Source organism: Dermochelys coriacea, chromosome 1 (genome assembly GCF_009764565.3).
Source record: "Dermochelys coriacea isolate rDerCor1 chromosome 1, rDerCor1.pri.v4, whole genome shotgun sequence".
Classification (NCBI taxonomy): Eukaryota; Metazoa; Chordata; order Testudines; family Dermochelyidae; genus Dermochelys; species Dermochelys coriacea.
The window spans coordinates 10,127,367-10,150,319 of NC_050068.2; the positions used below are offsets into that span (position 1 = coordinate 10,127,367).

Here is a 22,953-nt window from a genome sequence, read left to right on the forward strand (position 1 = left end):
GCTCATAAAGACTGGATCATCCTCTTAACCCTAAACATGCTTGCTCCATGTCTCAGTAAATTAATGGGTCTGCACATGCTATACCTGGGGCATTGAGCAAGAGAGACCTTCAATTTCCAAACTGTCAATCTGCCATCTTTCACTGGAACTAAAAATTCATGCAGAAAAACACCTGGACCTGTCCTTCAATAAAGCCTGGGCAAGACACAGTTTTGCAGCATCATGCACAAATAGCTTTACATATGGGAATAAGACTGTTAGGTCACGTGGTCTACACCACCCAGCAGAAACCGATGAGCCATTATAATATGATGAAAGAGTCAGGACCCAGCACACAGAGACTTTACTGGACAAGAGTAGTTCTCTTCTAGACCACGTACAATGGCCACGTTCATTAACGTCTAGAAACACTTTCAAGTGGTAACTCACAATGTAGCCAGCAGTCTGAGACCAAGACCCAAACTCAGACCTGGGGCAAGCAATGAGGTCGCAGGAGTTACTCCTGTTTACACCGAGGCCCTGAATGAGAGCTGAACAATTGCTCACTGCTCCTTCTTTGGAGAATTTTTACATGTCCCATAGGCACCTAGCTCCATGGAAGCATCTCCTTTGAGGGCTGCATGGTTGCCTTCTTGCTCCCTGTAGATCTCCAGATACCCTAGAGAGGAAGAGACTAGTGAAGACATTGATTCCAGCAGAACACAGTGAAAACTCCCCACCTCTGTATCATCTTCCTTCTTCCTTTTGTTAACAGATCCTCTTCCTTCATAGTCTTCTTCCTCTTCCTCCTCCTCCTCCTCAATAATCCCTTCTACTATAGCTTTAGGGACCTCAGGACTAGCAGCATCTTCACACCTGGTAAAATAGGACTGGAAATTGATTCCTTTTCCATTGTGAAAAGCAACATCTTAATGATTCTAGGAGAGACCACCTGCACCTAAAGGATAGAATTGGCTCTCAGAGAGACTGGCTGATCTGAGGCTCTACCACATCAAGGAGAAAAAGGAAGTGTCAAGGTCAAACGAGCAAAATTAGGTTTTTTTATGACAATACAGGAATATAAAACAATAGAAATACCTGATGTTGCTGGCAAGCATCATGGTGTTGTATAGGATTACATTACTTTCATCACCACTCAACTCCAACACCTTTGGAGTGCAATGGACAGCTATTTAACAATGCACAGCAGCAGGTGGACAGCAAGTGAAAAATACTATATTCAGCTCAATTGTCAGGAGGAATTTAGGGGCCAAATTTCTGAAGGGACATCCAGCTAGTCTATTGGTGTGAGCACATCTTTGCATGGGCCATTGCACACCCATTGTTTTGCGCTCCATCACTTGTGCGCACAACTGGCTTTTGCACAGTTAAAAAAAAAGTATCCTTCATGGGTAATTACATTCTACCCTAGTGAAATTTTGACTGACATTCCTAATCATAGGAATGTGGATGGTTGTAAATGGTTTAGTCCTACTTTCCTCACCCTCTGTGGTCAGCCTTGGCAGGTAAGTTCAAGGAGGACCGGATATCTGGTAGAAGATGGATTTGATTTTTTTAAAAAGTACACTTATGCTCTATTACCGATTTGGGATCTTAAAACATTTAAGAAAGTTTTAGAAAACAAAACCTACTGTTTGATTTGGCCAACCATAGAAACTCTGGCCGATTCAAGATTTCTTATCTGTCCACTTTTTACACTAGAAAAAAAAAAAAGAGAAAAGGGGGAATCAAAATGGTCAAACATCAAGGGTCAATTGCATACGTTTATCTAGTATTCAATATTTAACAGGTCCAGTAATAATAGGAGCACTCCCAAGTTCACCCTGCGAGCACTCATCTCAAATACAGAGATGTGGCATACAAACACTGGAGTTCCCAGAATGCTATGATTATCGAGATGTTTATATGGCTTTCACATCACTGTGATCGAGCATCTCATAAACATTAATAACTATCTTCACAATACCCTTGGGGGCAGTGAAGAATAATGCCCATTCTGAAGATGGGGGAATTGCGTTGGTAGTCAGGAACAGAACTCAGGCCTCTGGTGTGCCAATCCAATGCCTTAATCACACGACCATCCTTTCTCCAAGATCAACTTCAGAATTAACAACACAATGAACATTTTTGAGGAGTATACAAACTTGCACATTACCTCCACTCAATTGCATTCTCAATTGACTTGAATGTTTTGGGACGACTCCGTAAGAAATTCTGCATGCTGTTCAATGCGTCCATGGCTGTGCCTAAAAACAAACATTTTGACTTAAATGAACCCAACATCTGACAACATCCTTGCAACAGATCTCAAAGATCTTGGTATACGAAGGTGTGAACTATGTGAGGGAGAGAACGGAGGCAAATTTCAGGATTTAAGATAAGTTGATTAACAGAGTTATAGTCGTGAACTATACATAGCCGCTCCAAACCAGCTTTCACACAGTTTTTCCAAAAACCAAACTGGTTTCCAGGTCAGCAACTCTGTAAGTTGTTTGCTTCCCGCATCCACATTAACAACTCTTACAGGTATTCTATCATTACAACAAATCTATCAGCAAAACCTCCATTAGCTGTATTAGTATCAGGGCTTGTATAGTTTTGTACGCTGCTGCCATTAGAGGGTGAACAGGTCTGATATTTTAGGCAGTAGAGAGCAGCGGTGACACTATATGCTTCAGTAAGAAACTCCCCAGCAATCATGGTCCTGGTTATAAGAATGGGTGATGCACAGCAATCATGATAAACAAAATCAAATGGAAAAGTCCAGCTGGGAAAACCAAAACAAAAGGCTAAGGTGATGCTAACTATACAATAGCTGGCATAAGAGAAGAGAAAGCTTCATATGGTTAACACAACTGAGAAAGACCTTCAAGGCCCAACAAAGTTAATGGGGAGGAGAGAGGAAGACAGAACATAACAGATGATACTGTCCAAGGACATTTAAAAAAAAAACAAAAAACAAAAAACAAAAAAACCCTTACCTTCCACGACATCAATCATGCAAAGACCCAATAAACTGGGTACCAAATTGGATGCTGCCGTGTGCACTGCAATGGCCCCACCCATACTGTGCCCAATCAGCATGATTGGAGGTGGGAGGTCCCCGTACATAGCTTCAACCACGTTTCCAACATCTCTGGCAAAGGAAGAGAGACAGAAGGTTGGCATTCTTCCTCAATGTGTTTCTGAAGCAGATTTGTAAAAACGCACTGGCAGGGGAACTGAAAAATTCAATATGAAAAACTTACACTGAACCCTCTGCTTTTATTTCCTACTCTTCCCTAATACTGAGTTTCTTTGCACATTTGCCTGTTAAGTTAGATCATCTGCCCCAATGGTAATAGATATGGAAGTCTAGTCTCTTATCAGTGGCCAGGGATTCATGAAAGCCCTCAAAGCACATGCTTAAACACGTGCTTTCCTGAATCAGGGATATAAAAATGTAATTCCCATTTCTGTTAACAGGAGATGCTGTCTAAAGCTGGAGACTAGACCACCCTGCCCCAGGTCTGTGGAGTACAAAAGAAACTACAGGTGAGGTGAGAGAACTAATCAATTCTCCTGCCGGAGAGAATAAACTGGGGTCAGGAGAAGTGTACTGCTTTCTCAGCCCTAATCATTGAGAACCTAAACAAACCCCAGCCACCAGGATTGCAAGAGGTTGGGCATATAGAACAGAAGCAAAAAGTTCTCTCTCTCTGGAAGATAAGCTCTTTGGGGCAGGGAAATTATGAACCGGTATGAAGCCAAAGTACCAAGCGTATTGTTATATTCAGGTTCTTATAACACTTGTCACTGCAGTATCTGAGCACCTTTTGGAAAGAGAATAGTAAGTAGTTTAAGGGATACAAATAAAAATGCATACAGGATTTCTTGGCTGTAACAATTCACCATATGTGTTGGGAATGGGTGACAGGGGATAATAATTATCTGTTCTGTTAATTTCCTTTGGGGAACCTGGGGGAAGACAGGATACTGGACTAGATGGACCTTTGGTCCGACCCAGTATGGCTATCCTTATGTGTTAGAAACACAAAGAGCATTATGCCTAGTACATGACTGTCACAAAGCAAGTCTGACTAGCTTGTTTTCTCTGTCCAAGCCAAGAGACTAGAAAAGCAAGCATATATAGCATCAGTGATGAAGAATAATTTAAGGTATTAACAGGTAAAAAAATTACTTAAATATGTGATTTTTTTTTAAACCATTTCCTTTGATAATGCAGGAGGATTTATGAATCTGAAAAGTTAGTGACAGTTTAAAACTCCAGTTTAAAGACAAATTGGAAATAGCTTTCAAATCTATCATTAGGAGGGCAGGAAGGTTTAAAATGAAAGGCTGCCTATTTGTTTGGTTCCATATTAGAGCTGCTCAAGATCTGAAAAACAATCATTGCACATGGCAGCTCCTCAGGACACCAACACGCACATCAGGAGCTGACAGGATGCGAGAAGCAGCAATAAGGTACACAGTAAGTCAAAATCTATTTCACAGATGGCCTCCCTGGAACAAACCAAGCGGGTCTCTTAGTATGAAGGACTTTGTAACCTTCAGGAGAATCTCTCTGCATTAAATGTGGGCATTATATAGTATTTTTAGTGGAAGGTAATTGCTTCTCTCACAGCTTGTCACAAAAGAAGGGTTTGCATTCAGAAGCAGGTCACCGCAATTTGATTAAGCAGCTCACCATGCCTGAAAGTCTCATTCTGTGCAGGACATGTTTTCTCGATGTAGTGGTTCCAAACTGGGCATGAGTCACACTTAACCTTCACCCAAGGGTGAAGGTTAGGTATGGAAAAGGAATCTTTCAAGGGAAAGAAAGCTGACCCGCATCAGGATGGATAAGCAGCATTATTTGAAATACAGGCTGAAATAATAATGGAAAGGGGTTTTCCCCTGTATTTAAGCCATGCACAGTTCACCCAGATACTACAGTGAATAGAGTAACACAAGAACCAGACCCTGAGCTGGTGTAAATCAGTGTGGCTTCAGTGGAGCTACACCCATTTACACCAGCTTTCCATCTGACCCTAAACGTGTGCATTGTGACCTCTCCTTTACTCATCGTTCCTGGAAGAATATGATTAACTGTCTCTCCCTGACAAAATTGGTAAGCTATTGGGCAGAGAGGAAAGTTGAGAAGACAGGGTTGGAGGCAAAACAGAAGACCAGGAGAAGCAAGGGTGGAATGAAGGAAGTCTATATGCTTGCTGTTCTTTTCTCAAAAGAATTTAAAAGCAAAGAAATGAGTCCACGGGAAGGTCAAGGCTGGGGACTAGGGCTTAGAACAGACAGACAGTCATGGGAGCGGGAAGCACAGGCTGAAGTGCAGTGGAGAAGGTAGAGCTGGGGATGGAGACAGTCACAGGGGAGTAAGGTTGGTATGGAAGCTACTGTGCAAGTGGAGAAATCTCGCTCACTTCTATCTTTACAAACATCAAATACTAAGAAATAGTATAAATGCCACATTCAGGATGAAAAAATTAATTATCCCCCCCCCAAAAACCATGAAATTCCAGAAGATCAGTGCATTCCTGCAATGTTAAATCTGTCACAGTGCATAACGTCTGCACCTTGATAGTATAGTTACAAATAGCTCTCCATCAAAATTTGCATTCAACAGAGAAATGTAAAGAATACCACACAACATATGAACAAAAGTGGCTGAGTGAACACTGCAGTAAAAACTCAAATTCAGCAGTTAGCTTTGATAGTACATTAATTTTTTTTATGGAAAGAGTTGGAGAATTTTTTTAAAAGCTTAATTGCAGATGGTTTTTAAACAGAGTTTAAAAAAAAAAAAAAAAGACTAAAAAGGGGAGAAAAATTCTGATGTGGGTCCACAGCATTACCAACTTTAAATGTTCATAACTTTTAAATCACAAAGGGGAATTTCCTCACCAGATTTACCTTTCACTGAGATCTACAGAACAAGTCAGGTCTGAAATATCTAGCATCAACTGTTGGAGTTATGATTTCAACTTGCGCCTAACCTGATGTTGCTCAAAACTTTCCAAACAGGAAGGAAAGTTATGAGGAACTAAAGGCAGGTCTTCACTACCCGCCGGATAGTGATCAATCAATTGCGTCTAGATGAGACACGATAAATCGATCCCCGAGCATGCTCCCCGTCGATTCTGGAACTCCAGCTTGTGAGAGGTGGAAGCGGCGTTGACTGGGGAGCGGCAGCAGTCGACTTGCCGCCATCTTCACGGCCAGGTAAGTCGACATAAGATACACCAACTTCAGCTACACTGAAAAGTGGAACTCAGCTTAAGTTCTAGTGCCCCCTTACATGACTGGCATGTATGATGTCTTCATAGAAGGAAAACTGAAGGTGGGTAAAAAGTTGGTAAGAATGAAAGAACAAAGAATTGAGAAGATAAGGATTTGGGAAAGGCTGAAATGGCTAAAGAGATTGTAAACTTCCATACTTTGACATAGTTTCTGCGGACAGATCTTCAGGATTCCTAACTTTTGTTTCACCTGCGAAGCAAAAAACAGACATCAATTCAAAAAAAAGACACTATAAAGCAGATTAAAAATCTTCAGGATTTAAATAGGAGCAATTATTAGCCCAGATAGTTTTTCCTGTATATATTTACTCGGTAATTACAACTGTGTTTGCATCATCTCTTCACAGTCATCTTGGATAATTAAAACTATAAAGATTCATAAAAATGCTTGGCACTTTATTACATTGTAGTTCAGAGGTGGGAAACTATATCCAAGTAAAGGTCATATATTGGCAATTTAAGACTGTGGATCATCCCTAGGTTCCTACGAAGTGGACCGCCTACACAGTCATCTTTTACATGGTTGTTGGGCTCACCAGGACTACTGATCCCAGTATGTATGGGGAATCAAGGTGGAGCATCATATACAGGCATGTGGAATCTCTACTTCTATATAACAGCAAACACTAGCTTTATTGTGGAATTACATGAGCCACATTCTTTTCATCCCTACTTTAGTTATAATGTAGCAATGCTTTGATTATTTCATAGGTAGTCTATAAACTCAGTTTTTTGGATGGAGTAATTCAGTTAAATCTAATTTAAACACAAATGTAAAAAATAACTAGTAAATAGAAATATACTGGAACATGAATTTGATTTAAGTCTAATTACTTACCATGACTTCTGAGATCTAAAGCCACGGTCCTACACTGAATCCTGTTAATGATTGCAGACTGCAAGAGGGGACAAAGATATACAGTTTGAAAACTGCCACACCTCATTTAAGAAAGGGGCTCACAATATTAAATGAATCATTGCAACAGAAGCAAAAGCCAAGATGGTGTGTCAAAAAGAAACTCAATTGTCAGTGACCGTGCTGAAGCAAGATTGGAGATGGGGCACAGAGTAGCCGTGAAATCAAAGTTGAAGCAAGAATATTTAGTATAAGCGATCTTTAATCAGTAAATAAAGCACCACCCTTTTCACCATCAGTCAATTGATTACCAAGGATCTTCCCCCTTCCCTCCCCCCCCCCCCCCACTACATTCCATCTCAGACAAATGAGAAATCAAATTTCTTAGGATAAAAGTTTCAATCTCTACAAACACCTCTAAAAACTGAAATGCAGTAATACCATTATATACATGGAAGTGATACTTTCCCTTCCAAGCCCCGACACGTTCCAAAATTAGCACCGCCTCCTCAGTACGGAAGAAGATATAGCAGCTGCTTTACAGCACAGACTCAATTCGCTCTCAAAGAATGGAATTTTACAGTACCACTGAAATATACCAAACTGAGTGTTCTTGTCCTCCTCTGGGTTACTAACAAATTAAGATGCTTTTTAAAGTAACACCAGGCTGCAATAAGATCATGCCTCATTATTTGTTCCTGCCATCTACATTTACATAAGTTATTTTACGCACCATGGTGATGGAGTGGCATTCTGTGCTGAATAAAAGGCTTCAGAAATAGAATGTTGTGTTCTGAAATCAATTGCTGAAATCGTGTCCCAGTGGTAGTAGTGAAATCTGTTGAAAGGCTCTTAACAGAAGGAAGAGCAAGACAGCACCAGCTATTTGATAGGCACAGACTGACAGTTACTATATTCAAGTTCAGGGAAAATACACTGCTGGACCAAGGGACTAAAGACAGTATCTCATAACCACTAGGGCTAAAAATGAATGCTTTATACCATTCAGATATGAGAATCCCTTTCTGTCATTGATGTAGAGCATTCATTTCTGGCCCAGCAGGTCATGAGATACTGGCCATTAAAACGATATCTTTCTGATTACTACATTTTGTTTCCTTTTCCCAATTCTAAAATAATTGTGGCAGCCACAATCTAGAGAACAACTACAGCCAGAAACGATTTTAGACCATTTAAAAATCAACTTGGAACCCCAGTTTGCCAATGGTAAAAAACTAAGCATTAATTTAACTAGCAGTTTGTGAGGTCATCTGCTAAAAATCACAATGCAAGAGTAATCTGAATGATGCGATAGTAAGGGAAATTCTCTCATGACCTTGATTTACCAGAACAGAACTGCTTTGGTGAGACAAGAACAAATACATCCATGACCATTACATTTACCAATAAGCTGTTAGACCAATGAGCAGAGAGAGAAAGATAGGTAGATTCTGCTTGTAGTAATTTTATTTACAGTCTTTACCCACAAAATTATTTTTAATCCCCCCCGATCATCCTAAACAGTTAACATACGAATGATTAGAGCAAACTTTCATTAAAAAAATACACAGGGAACAAGTGGATACTGACAACCGAATGGAATGGACTAACTGTCTTTGTAGTTTTCTCCAGGTACATAGTTTTTGTGAGTCTAGGGCAAAGTCAAATGACATGCATATTATATACTATTTAACTGCCAAGTCCAGAAACTGCATAGATAACTGACATACTAGAAGTAACAATGGTGTAACTCTGGAGTTTCTTCTACTGAATTTAATGGGGTAACTCCAGATTTGCTGTGCATCATGGCGTAACAGATAGTAGTATTTAAAGCGATCAGAAGTAGAATTTTAGAAAGGATGGAAGGTTTCAGAGAAGCAGCTGTGTTAGTCTGTATTCACTAAAAGGAAAAGGAGTACCTGTGGCACCTTAGAGACTAACAAATTTATTTGAGCATAAGCTTTTGTGAGCTACATCCGATAAAGGAGTCGGGTGGCACCTTAAAGACTAACAGATTTATTTGGGCATAAACTTCCGTGGGTAAAAAACCCCCACTTCTTCAGATGCATAGATTTCCACTCCATGCACCTGAAGAAGTGGGGTTTTTTTAAATCCACAAAAGCTTATGCCCAAATAAATCTGTTAGTCTTTAAGGTGCCACCCGACTCCTTGTTGTTTTTATAGAATTCAATGAGAAAGTGCTGATTTAAAAAAACACTTGCCCCACATTGAAGGTCAAGCTTCAGTTGACAAGATGTGGGTCAACTCAGGCTATACATGCAAAAGAACTAACCTAGCCTGTCAAATCATCATGAGGCACACCTGACCCAATACCCTATATATCTCAGAATTTTAACCTCTTAGCTGATGACTATAACATGATTCATGGCGAGGTATACAACCTCTGTTTTATTCAGTGGCGATCCTGGGACTCTGAAATACTTGCAAGCTGTTCATTCCCATTAGTTGTATGGACCTTTACTTATAGTGTCTAGAGTGTCACTTTGTACTAGCCTAACTGCAAGAGGACCAATATCACGGTGAAAACTGCATGTGACTGGCGCGTATCTGATCTGTTTAAAGGTTTGTATAAAGTTCACAGATACTTCATTAAAAGTTGCCCTATAAAAACCTTAGACAGACTAGATCAAGAGAGATGGAGAGAGACCCACCTACCGGACCCAAGATCTACAATTAGAGTTGCTGGGTTAAAGGTCAGGGTCCCAAGTACAGCTACACATGCTGCTATTGGTTGGGTTTATAACCTGTAGGCTTTATATATATAAAAAATTTGTTGGAAGGGAAGGAGTTAAGCCATGGAACTTGCTCCCACTGACACATCAGGTTGGGTTTCAGCGTTTCTCAAGCACTGAGGCTTTCTGAATTACCATTCAACCTGGTCATAATGTGGCATCATCAATGCCACACCAGTACCGTCAAGGTAAAAATAAGATAGCTTAAAACTTATTCCTTTCCATTAAAGGTTGTCAATAACATCTTCCTATTATTTGTGGGAAGTCAATCTGGGAAAAAAAGGTTGGTTTAACTGTGACGAGCAAGATCCTGGCATCTCAGATTAAAACAGGTCAGAGGCACGGAGACTGCTGTTGCTTCGATGAAGCTCCACATCCTAACTGTTGGCAGACGCTCAGCCTTTGATGTGTTTTGTTCATAAAATATATTTACTGCTTGTGATAAAAAAAGTCCAAATGCATGAACTAGACAGGCAGATTACAAGGACCTTTCTGAATTATTTATCCCATGCTTAGCAGGGGCTTCATATTTTCATGTCATTCATGGATGGAAGATGCAACATTTGTATACATCAACTTACGTACATTGAACACAGCCCAGGAAAGAGCAGAATGGCCTCCGCCATGCAACAAAAGTAAGACAGGGCCCTCCGATCCACTTTTATAAATTCGAAAAGTGTATGAACAGTTAAGGACAATGTTTCTTAATAAAATTACCTGAAACAAGCTACCGAGTTAGAACGTTAACAGCACATACAAGGTTGCCAGCACTTTATTATTACTCACGGACATTAAAAAAGCCCCATTTCTGCCCTCTGTTCAACTTCAATAGATTTGTACAGAATGATGGCCATTGATGAGGCAGAGGAAGGTGATGGTGATGAGGAAGATAATGGCTAACATTTCAGGTTGTTCAACAAGGGATGGTGCGAGTATACGGATGTTCAGATGTACATTCTGTGTTATCGTCATCTACCTTGCTGGGTTAGAATGTTTGCTAAATGTATTAATAAACTATTGTAAATACAGAATGGTTCCTACAGTGTGAGTGTTACAACTGTGCACATCAGGGTTCACAACTGAACAGTAATTTTAATACTGGTCCCAATCTTGGGACAAGAACCTGTCACGTCTCAGAGTGATAACTGGGAATTCTTAAGTTTCAGAGTAGCAGCCGTGTTAGTCTGTATTCGCAAAAAGAAAAAGGAGTACCGGTGGCACCTTAGAGACTAACAAATTTATTAGAGCATAAGCTTTCGTGAGCTACAGCTCACTTCATCGGATGTCCGACGAAGTGAGCTGTAGCTCACGAAAGCTTATGCTCTAATAAATTTGTTAGTCTCCAAGGTGCCACCGGTACTCCTTTTTCTTTTTGCGAATTCTTAAGTAATCATATTAATACATAATCTATAGATCAAGCTACAAGTAGGGGCAAAGTTTAGCCCATGCTCTCCACCTACCTTCACTGCCTACCTCCCCATCATCCCATAATCTCCTCATCACACACCTTCTTCTCCATGAAAATAGTAACTGCACGTAATATGTATCAAAGAAAACAAATCAACAGGAAAAAATGAAGTTAAAAGCTTGGAATGCTCAGGATACTGTTGGGGACCACAAACTGGCATTTTGTCTACTACACTCTCCCATTACTTGTCAGAAAAAGAAATAGACAAACCTATACGTGTCACTCTGGGCAATTTAATTACCCTCGTGAATCCATGAGTTAGTAGAGTGTCTTCGTTAAGATAGCTGATGTCTCCCTACAGCCTATCTGCATATGCTAGAAAGCCAGCTAAAAAAAGTAGCAATCACGAGAGCAGCGGTTTTCAAACTGTGGTCTGCGGACCCCAGGGGGTCCCACAGACTACGTCTAAGATTTCCAAAGGGATCCACACCTCTGTTCAAAATTATGTAGGGGTCTGCAAATAAAAAAAAAGTTTAAAACCCACCAATCGAGGTAGTGTGCACCAGGGATAGGACACTGGACTGGGCGTCAGGAGCTCTGGGCTCAAATACCCACCTCTGCCCCAGATTGATTGGGCAAGTCACTTTACTAGAGCTGGTTAAAATACAAAATTTCTGTTTCAAGAGAAATCCTGACATTTTGAAAAAGTTTTTTTTTGGGCGGGGGGAGAATGGGATTGGAACAAAAAGTAGAAATAAAAAAGAAAATGGAGCAGCCAGAAGCACCTGACTCCCAGGGACCTGCCAGAGAGCAGGGAGCCTGACAACCGTGAGAGCTCCAGTGTGAGAGGCTCCCAGACTCCTGAGGAGCTGGGGAGGTTACCACTGGAATGTAACAATTTCCATGAATTGGCATATTCTGCCAAAAAAATTCACCTCTGCTCTTTTCCCTTCTACCATTTGAATGTCTCATCTATTTAGAACACCACCTGCAGGACAGGGACTGCGTTTACTATGTTTTTGTGCACTGCCTAGCATAACAGGGCTTCAATTTTGGTTAGGGGCTGTAGGTGCTACTGTAATACAAATAAGTCAGTAGGAACTCTGAAACCTGGGAGAGCTGCCTAATCTACGCAGAACACGATTCAAGAGAAAACAATGGATAGTAGTGACAAGTGAAGTAAGTAAGGAATGTTACTCAGGTTGCTTCCATAGTGACTTTAATCATCTAATGCACCACACACACTTCTGAACCGACAAATAATGGCTCTTGGCTTTGGATTGTAACTTGGCTTCCTATCAGCCTGGAAAGGATTTACTTTTCCTGTCTCACTTTGCAGTTGAGACCTGTTTAAGTTATACTAATTTGTACAAAGTCTAACCTATAGAAATGCTACTTTGCAGGTCTCCAGCACATCTTATTCAAGGATCTCAAAGCACTTTATGAACAATAAGTAAGGTTCACAAGAGCCATGACCGGCAGGTGTTGTTCCCATTTTATAAATAGGGAACCTGAGGTACAGAGAGAAATAGCTTGGCTAAGGTCATTCAGCGCATCTGTGGCAGAGCCAGGTAAAGAACTCAGAGCTCCTTATTCCTGTACATTAGCCTTCTTTTTGTTCCCCTTGCTCCTGACACTGAATGGTTCAAGGGATTTCCTTGGAAGTTGAACAGATTCATCACTTGGCTCCCAATGGACAACCAGAGTGGGCAGAGTAAAAGGCGGCACTCAGGAAATGTACTGTTTCAGAGCATCTCTCAGGCAGTCTCTACTGGCAAGGTTTTTCAGAATCTTGGGCAAAATTTAAAGGTATCTTTATTCCAGAAGGATGAGGTAGCACCAGAGAAGCTCTCAACCTAGCTATGGATCTCCTCTCTCTATGGAAAGTGAGTTCCTCCCCCATTCCCAATTAGCATGCAGCCAGTGGTACATTGCTAAAGGGCATCACTCATCCACAGGCTGAATGAACATGGTGAAGCGTAAGAGAGGTTTTCCCCTGGTGAATTTGGTTCTAGTGAAACCATGTCTCCAGATGCCTGGCTCGCTCATATCCCAGTACAGGTACATAGTGTAAACCTCTCCCACACAGCTGTGCCAATGCACCTCAATCCTGACCTGCAACTCATCGTGTTATCCTTGTCATGGCCAGGACTCAACAGAATGATGATTGTACTAAAAACTGCAAGGTCTTGTGCAATGTTGACAAACCCACACTAGAAGAGTGGCCATCCCAGGAACTTGAACTAACCTGACAGTCAACTCATTGTGTGTGCGCGCGCGTGTTAGAATTTGATCTCACATCTTCAGAGGAGAAAGGCTAGAGCATTAACACACTATTACGTAGGTCCCATGGACACTATTTTGAATGACCAACATTACCTGAGGTCAGAAAGCAATACCAAGAAGCCAACTTTTCTAGATATTTTCCCTCTGCAACTTAATTGTTAGCACATAGGTGTTGCCTGGGGCAGTAGCACTGATTAGCACAAAGGAAAAGATGGGTAATGGAGGGAACAATTAAAAAAAATTGAGTTTATCAGGGATTCTTTTACAAGATACACAATCCTACCAGTCACTTGAGATCAGGAAGAATTCAGTCTGGGAATAAAGTAAAAGGATATATCCTTGCCATTTTCGTTTTCAACCACAACATCTTCCATAGATTCAAAGTACTGGCTCCAAGGGACTGGAGAAAAGTCTCGTTTTCTTCCAGGTCTGCAATATAAAATTTTTGCAAGAGTAAAAGTATTTTATAATGCTTCACTTAAATTGCCATAAGTGGATGAAACAGCATGTTTTAACAATATACATGTCACAGCAACACTAGACAGAGGGTTAGGATAGAAAGTAAAGGATACTTTGCCTGTAGTTCCCTCATGCAGTATTAACAGTTTTAGAGTCATTAGCCAATCACATTTACCTCCCATTAGGTTTTTTTGTGGCAAATCAGAGAGAAACAAAGGACAGAAACAGGGGAAGCTGTGAAGGTGAGAATGCTTTCCCACTAAGTGATACTGAACAAGACTTCTTATGATAATGAAAAGGTTACTACAGACAGGTCAAAAAGAAAAGGAGTACTTGTGGCACCTTAGAGACTAACAAATTTATTAGAGCATAAGCTTTCGTGAGCTACAGCTCACTTCATCGGATGTCCGACGAAGTGAGCTGTAGCTCACGAAAGCTTATGCTCTAATAAATTTGTTAGTCTCTAAGGTGCCACAAGTACTCCTTTTCTTTTTGCGAATACAGACTAACACGGCTGCTACTCTGAAATACAGACAGGTCAGAGTCTATCCTTGATCTTTGTGCAAAGTTCCACTAACATCAGGAGTTCCACTGTTGATCGAGAGTAGCATACAGTCCTAATTTTATGCTTCAGCCCAAGGACCATAATTAAAAATGGAATTTGGCCATCTACAAAAACTGTCTTGATGCTTTTGGCTTGAACAGTAAAAAGTCAGCCACTTAGCAAGGGTGGTCTTTAATCTAGCATGGCATCTAAATCAGTGGTTCTCAAACTTTTGTATCGGTGACCCCTTTCAAATAACAAGCCTCTGAGTGCGACCCCCCCTTACAAATTAAAAACACTTAATATATTTAACACCATTATAAATGCTGGATGCAAAGCGGAGTTTGGGGTGGTAGCCGACAGCTCGTGACCGCCCCCATGTAATAACCTCTCAACCCCCGAGGAGTCCTGACCCCCAGCTTGAGAACCCCTGATCTAAATATTCTACATCTGATAAATCAGCGTTTGTGATGAGATCAGAATTGTGCCAACAGCCTCCTCTTGTTATACAGTGTAGTTAGTACCAATGAAGATAATCTAGAAAGAGGATGCAAATTTCACTGTGGCTGACAAGATAGTGCAGAAACTATGGAATGAAAGTTAAATGTAGTGAGGCATATGGGGATTTACCTATATAATGCCTATTAACATTAATGGGAATAGAAACAGCTAAATCCCAGGCTGGAAGTTTACACAAAAGACCTAGGCGCTGACTCCGTGGGTGCTCCAGGGCTGGAGCACCCACAGGGAAACAAACATTTGTGGGTGCTCTGCATCCACTGGCAGCCAAGCTCCTCTTACCCCCCACTTGGCAGCATTAGCATGTTCGGGGGGGGGGAAGGAGAGGGAACGTGGTGCGCTCAGGGGAGGAGGCAGGATTTCGGGAAGGAGTTGGAATAGGGGCAGGGAGGGGGTAGATTTAGGGCGGGGCCTCATGGAAGGGGTGAAGAGGGGGCGGGGCCGGGGGGAAGCACTTACAGGAAAAAAAAAAAAGAGGGAAAGTCGGCGCCTATGACACGAGAGAGAGAGAGAGAGAGAGAGAGAGAGAGAGAGAGAGAGAGAGAGAGTTTTAATAAAAAAGTTCTCTGGAATTATTATAATTACATAAAACAAACATGTACGTACACAGGTCTAATATCTAAATGCTGTATATACTGAAGCATTACCAAAAGTTATAATGAAGTCAAATATGATTAACTCCACAAGAGCCAGCAAATTCAGAGTCTATGTTTCCACTTATATATTGTCCCTGCTGAGCCTTTGGACTGAGAATTTGATAAGTGTGTTAGTAAATACTCTCCCAATTGCTTCTTTGCCTGTTATTGGAGTGTTATCACAGAAGCAGCATGGATGAAACTAATAGTGAGATAAAAATCAAGCTGTCAACATCTTGCCTAGATTGTTTAGGCAAAGAGATATTACAAGGGCACTCTGTACTAATGGAAAATACCAAAACTTTATTTTTCAAGTAATTTGTTTCCCCGGGTTGACAAATAGAACATTCCATAATACAACATATCCTTCCTAATGGTATTAATCTAATAAAGTTTTCCTCAACCTTTTCAGATTATTCGAAGTAAAAAAAATCTTCATGACTCACATAAAAGAATTTAAAAAATATACGTAAGAGTATCAATGCTAAGCCGATATAATTAGTGTGTGTTTCGAGAGGCTGACAGAATACTTGACATTGAAGTTTTTGTTTTAAGATTTTAATAGAGTTTTAAATGTCTTGCAAGCCCCTGGATTACCTTTTGTGAATCCCCTGGAGGTCAAGACCCACTGCTTGAGAAACACGGTTCTAGTTTCACCAAAAAATTGAATGGCCAATTAATTGATCCAGTTGGCTGAATATTCCTAGGTATTTAATAGCACACATAAAAGAAATACAGCCCAGAAATCAGATGGTTTCACAATTAGATATCTGCCAAATCATTGCCAAAGTACTCCATGAAAGAGCATTGTACTGTGTAACCAGCACTACGTATACCTGAGAGAACTGTCATCGGTGCAGGGAACAAGAAAGGGTCTCTTTTCATGCTAACACTATTGGGTTAGAAAGCTATTCTCTAACAGTGGATTAAGAACAGAAGCCCAGACATCAATGGCTGGATTGAACAGATTCAGCTGATGTATGTAGGAAATAGTCTGTTCCATCAGAGACCTTACGTATTATTAAAGTGCCAGTCAACTTTGTATGCAAGTAACTGACTCCTATGGCGGTTCTCTCTATGGTGAGGGAGAGAAGGCATGTCAGCAAGGCAGTGTGCACTGCTGATGCTTCTGTGGAATCCTCTCTGTCGCTAGAAAAGACTTAATCTCCTGGGCTATTCAGCATTATATTCCCACCAAAACATTAAATATGAAATGCTGCCATCTCTCTGGAGCATTCAGCACATAGCACTCAAGAGGCAAAGGTGTTGGGAGGCACTACAGCTCCCTTCTAATGTATGCATTTTTGTTCCTGTCCACCATGCACACTGTCCCTTTTGCCCCCCACTCAATCCCGGCTCTCAGTTAGTGCAACTTTATGTGGCCAGTTGGTGACTTCCTACCCAGCACTGAACAGCCCCAGAGACTGGAGCCTGAACACAGGCAATAAAGCAAGGCTTGCTCTTTTGCAATACTGCACTTTTTCAAAATGTGAATATTGTCCTTTATTCCCTAGAGGGAATAACACAATATTAGAGCAAGCAGACTTACTCCCCCCCTTATAACAAGGATCTAGCCTCCAGCCCTGCTTATTGACAGGTATATCATTAGGAATTGCACTGAGTAAGAACTATACTTTGTGACCTGAAATTGGTAACACACACTCTGAGGTGCCGAGCTGCTACACAAAATGCAGCCTGTTCCGAGTATGAAGCTGTAAGAGAGACACTGCGGAAATGTTACACAGCACAGTACCCAGAACAGAAATGCCCAGTTTACAAATCTGAAGATTATTTCCCTCCCTCTCTCAACTACCATAACAGAAAACTCAACCAGGAAACTAGAAATCCAGCTGAGCTCAAGGCCTTTCTTGGTCTCTCTCACCCTTACATCACCACTACGAATAAGAGAGCCTACAAAGGAAACTTTGCTGACAATTCGGTTGATGATGCATAGGACAAAAATCTCTCTGTGTTAAACTCATTCAACAGGACCAACAAGGCTTTGTTTTCGCAAAGACAAAAGCAGCAGAGAGGATGAGTACCAGACGACCATTTTTAACTGTCTTTTTCCCCCCCCGCTTCTATTCTGGGAAGGGTAATCAGCAGAGAACATTAACAACAGGGCTTGAAACATCCACTTCCCACATTTAGAAGGAAATCTTCCCTGGTGAGCGTGGGACATTTCTACAGAATTTTAACTTTTTTTTTTAAATGAAAGACCTGGAGAGGCAACTTGAAGTTTTGTAAAAATAAAATCTATTTTCCATTATATTTCTATATTTATTTCTCTGGGTTTCCAGGCTTCAGTATTATTCGTTGTCAAGCTTCAATTAAAAAGATGATACAATCACACACCTATTTTTATGATAATGATAAATCCTGTTATCTCAGCTTCCTCTCATTTTCTGAATGTGAAAAACGAGAGATATGAATGCTGATGTTGAGGATCCAGCTGACTGAATGAAGCAGAGAAACATACACCACACATCTGTGGATGACTGCTCAGCCCAACCTGTAAAAAAAAAAGTCAGGTGAGCCCATAAAGATCTCCATTCATCCAAGGAAGAAAGACTATCCTTTTTGGGGACTCTATACTAAGGGCATGTCTAAACGATGAGTTAGTGCATGGCAAGGTAGGGTGCAAATCTACAGTTTATAGCACGTAGGAGTGCTAACTCATTCTACGTGTACCCTGCCGCTATGTGCTAAAAGTTCTCTAGTGTTTGAAAGAAAATTCTGCAAAAGCAATAAGCAGCAAGGACCTACTGGTCTCAGTGCACATCAGCACTAATGACATTGCTTTATGGGATACTTGACAGATTATAAATGACTTCAGGGAACTCTGAAGGAGAAGAATGGCTAAGTGATCATCACAGAAATTCTTCTTGTCCCACAAGCGAAAGATAACAGAAGGCAGAAGATTTTGGAAGTGAACTGCTGCCAAGGTAAGTGGCATAAGGTGGTTTGGATTTTGTGGAACATTGGTTTACTTTCTGTACAGTTTGTCTGGCTTCCATCTCAGTGGAAGGGGAACCAATCTTCTAGAGGGCTAGACCAGTCAGAGCTTTAAATCAACAATAAAAGAGGGTGAAAAGAGAACAAATGAGCATTCATTTAGCACAAAACCAATCAAGATACAAAAGGATGCGAAGAAAATAAATTATTTTCTTGCTTACACACCAATAATAGGAGACTGGCTAATAAACAGAAGGAATTGGAAGTTCATAGTAATGAGTATAAATCAAAAGCTAGGAACTGTAGAAAACTGATAAGGAAAGCAAAAAAGGACACAAGGAGAAATCTATGGTCACCAGAATTAAGGAGAATAAGTTTTTTAAAGTATATTAGGAACAAAAGGAATCCTAACAATGATATTGGTCTGTTACTAGATGGAAATTACACCGTTGTCAATAATGCAAAAAAGACAGAAGTGTTCAATAAAAGTGTCTGTTCTACATTTGGAAAAAAGTCCAATGATGTATTCATATCGTATGATTAGGAGGATAGAAAAACATTCAGTTTCAACAGTAACTAAGAAAGATGTCAAACAGCAGCTACTAAAGCTAGACATTTTTAAACCAGGAAGTCTGGATAACTTGCATTCAAGAGTTTTAAAAGAAATGGCCACAGAGCTCTCTGGACCATTAATGTTGATTTTCTATAAGTCTTGGAACACTGGAGAAGTTCCAGAAGAAAGGTAATGTTATGCCAATATTTCAAAAGGATAAACAAGGTGAGGTGGGTAATTACAAGTCTGCCAGCCAGCCATCAATCCAGGGCAAAATAATGGAACAGCCATTATGGAACTCTTAATAAAGAATTACAGGAGGATAGTATAATGAATGTCAATCAACATGGGTTTATGGAAAATAAGTTAGCTTTGACAAGATCCGATATCAAAGAGAAGGTTAAGGGGTGATAGTCTATACAACATCAATTTGATAATAGAGGGTTCGGCTCGTCAATCTAGCAGACAATGGCATAAGAAGATTCAATGACTGGAAGTGGAAGCTAGATGAATTCAGTCTAGAACAGTGGTTCCCAAACTGGGGTTTGTGAAATGTTACAGGGGGTTCTCGGGGGAAAAATTCCCTAATGGCGGACAGAGCTGTCCCTAGAGTCCCCAGGCAGCACGGGGCCAGCAGCCCGGAACCCCGGGACTTCCAAGAGCTAAGCAGATCAAAGCAAGCATATCTATCAGACTGGGGAGATTTAAACTTCAAGACTCCTCATAAGAAATGGAAAGGGAGGTGGATATTTTTTGCTGCTTTTAAAATTAAATAGGCAGCTAGTTTTGTTTTTAAAATTATTATGAAGAACAAGTTTAAGCTTTGTTGTAACATGCATTGTTTGCCTGGACTGCTCAAGACCTGAATGCTTGTGTAGGAGGAACTCTTGGAGTTGGCTTCTTAAATACCTATATGCTGTTTCACATCTGATACTCCTTGAAGAAACATAAGATCCTTGTCTTATAAAGGCTTATTCAAAAGTGATACAAGCTACGAATGTGAGATCTTGGAAGAGTGTTGCCGTTTTCATAATATAATAAAAATACCGTAATGATAAAATAAATAGAGTGTAATAAGCATGTCATAAAAACAAATTTTATATTTCCAAGATCACTGCTTTTATAATTTATACTCAGGTAAAGGAGAAAAATCCCTGGAAATATTTATTTTTAGGAGGGGGTTTGCGAGACTTGACATTTTAATGAAAGGGGTTCACAGGTTGTTAAAGTTTGGGAACCACTGGTCTAGAATTAAGACAAATGTTTAACAGTTCAGATAATTAACCACTGGAATAATTTACCCAAGGTTGTGGTGGATTCTCTATGACTGGAAATTTTTAACATCAGGACTGAATGTTTTTTCTAAAAGATCTGCTCTCGTTCAAATTAATTCAGAGAGGTCCTCTGGTGTGCGTTATACTGCAGATCAGACTAGGTGATCAGAATAGTCCCTTTTGGCCTTATAGCTACAAAACATCTTCCAGATAAATCATTGATTCTTGACTAGCAAGACAATTTTATGAAGTTGACTTTACATTTGTGGGTTTTTTTGTTTTTTACATGCCAAGAACTCCTAAATAGTTTTTGATAAATGTTAGCTAAAAAATGGTTGGTTGGGGTTTTTTTGCCCTGTCTCTATGGCATTTTCTACTGTGCACTTTCTTTGGCTGGATTGGATATTTTTGGTCAACGGAGAATCCTGTGTGTGACTGCTGCTATCAGTCCTTTTAAATAATATTTATAACTGTAGGATTTAATAAAATTTAAAAGAGAGAGACATCTCTAACAATTATGGTTGCAAAGAAAACCCTTCTGGAGTGACCTGATGCAGTCCCATCTCCTGGAACCTGCAGACAAAAAGCACCATTCTCAAGCAGGGCAAGGTTGTAATTTACAAAACTCTAGTCAGTTTCGTGCCTGCTATTTACAACCTATAAACAACACTGAAACTAACCAGCCCAATTTTCACAGTGTCTGCTTGGGAAAACTGGTGGTGGTGTCCCTAGCCTCTTCGCCAGAAGCTGAGAAAGGGCGACAAGGGATGGATCACTTGATGATTACCCTGTTCTGTTCATTTCCTGTGAAGCACCTGGCATTAGCCACGGTTGGAAGACAAGATACTGGGCTAGACGGACCTTTGGTCTGACCCAATATGGCTGCTCTTATGTTCTTAACTATGAGCAGAGAGAACTGGAGCTTTCATGAGGAAAAGAGGATCAAAGAAACCAAGGTCAGGAGGAAGGGATAGCGATACTTCCTTCCCGACCCCAAACCTGCTGCAGGCAGCAATCAGAAGACAGTGCAATTTAAGCTAGCAAAAGAGAAAGTTCTTTCTTCCTTCCTTCCAACAATCAAGGGAGATGGGCCTTCAGATTTTTCCAGACGCCTATTAACCAAAGGCTAATATGAAAGACTGAACATCTGAGCAGGATCCAGGGAGAACAGTATGGTAGGAAACCTACTACCTTGAGTTTAGGACTGGGCTCTTGGCCAGGAAGTTGCCCTGCATCTCACTGGAGGGGGTCACCTCATCTTTTGCAATTGCCTCCGACTAGGTGAGCTTTTTAAAATGTTAACATTTAGATATAGAGATAGTTTTCCAAGGGTAGTAGTAGAAGCCCCACCATTTGAGACATTTAAAATGTGATGGGACAACATATTCTAGCAATCCTCTATTAGCAGGGGGAATGGGACAGAAAAAAGAGTAGATGTCCTAAGAGTTAATAGGTCCTTCCATCTCTAACGAAGATATATATCTGCAGATTACTTCCTTTTATTTAAAAAAAAACATTATAGCAGGATTAAGATCTGACACTGGGCTCTCTTACTAGGAGTGAGAATAAGTATGAAATTTTTCACAAGATGGCTGGTGCCTGCAGAAGGCTGAAAAATATCTTATTTCAAGCGAACATTTGTTTATGACACAGGATGAAGATGTATGGGCGAGATGGAGCAAAAATGACTGCACAAAAGCAATGGAGAACATGCAGCAGAGAATTAATCTCCACTGGTCTCTGAAGGAACATAATAGATGGAAAAGACGTATTGGATTCTCTCTATTTTCCTTAGTGACATATCAAGCAGGCATCAAAAAATCAGACGCAAGCCCAACAACAGCTGTGATTTTGCACCTTTTCATGTTGAAACAGCGTTTTTCTGGCCAAATAGTTAAACTGTGATGGAGAATAACTAATTACTGCTTTTTAACATGTCCAACAAACTAAAACAGTAAATAAAAATTGATCCAATGTAATAACATTTGTAGATCGATCTGAGAACTCAAACAATAAACCAAGCCAACTAACACGCACTATGAATTAAATCAGAATCAAAGAACTAGTTCTGGGCACTTTCGACAGCTAATTTTAAACTATTGTGTGGCTTGTCCTCACCATTGTATAATGAACATGTGCACGTACCACGAGTGAAGCAGCGGACATGACAGGAGTTACTTCTATTCCTATGCAATACTCCATTCCCCAGCAAGAAGCATCCACCTCCTTTTTGACAAATCCTAGGATACATATTAAAAGGAACACAGTGTGCCAGTCAAATATGCACCACCTTCAGTCAAATCCTGTTGTAACAAAAGATGATAAATGGTCCTGGAAAAAGTTTGATTCAGTTAATAAAAATGTGACAAATCCTTGCTTTCAGTATTAAACTTGCTATCAAATAATGGATTCGAG

General features: G+C 40.4%; 1 protein-coding gene across 2 annotated transcripts in view; it reads right to left on the bottom strand.

Moving 5' to 3' along the window:
• Positions 1–22,953, bottom strand: part of PPME1 (protein phosphatase methylesterase 1) — a 42,487-nt gene that overhangs the window by 7,703 nt on the left and 11,831 nt on the right. The window contains exons 1-9 of one of the 2 annotated variants that reach the window (XM_043504025.1): positions 18,112–18,236; positions 13,935–14,028; positions 10,491–10,583; positions 7,135–7,192; positions 6,435–6,486; positions 2,982–3,136; positions 2,156–2,246; positions 1,632–1,697; positions 720–855 (exon numbers count right to left, since the gene is read on the bottom strand). In XM_043504025.1, the coding sequence (XP_043359960.1) occupies positions 720–855; positions 1,632–1,697; positions 2,156–2,246; positions 2,982–3,136; positions 6,435–6,486; positions 7,135–7,192; positions 10,491–10,583; positions 13,935–13,973 (690 nt within the window). In that variant the 5' untranslated portion in view covers positions 13,974–14,028; positions 18,112–18,236. Of the gene's footprint in view, positions 1–719; positions 856–1,631; positions 1,698–2,155; positions 2,247–2,981; positions 3,137–6,434; positions 6,487–7,134; positions 7,193–10,490; positions 10,584–13,934; positions 14,029–18,111; positions 18,237–22,953 lie in introns of those variants that run through there. The other variant, XM_038391193.2, reaches the window with a different exon arrangement.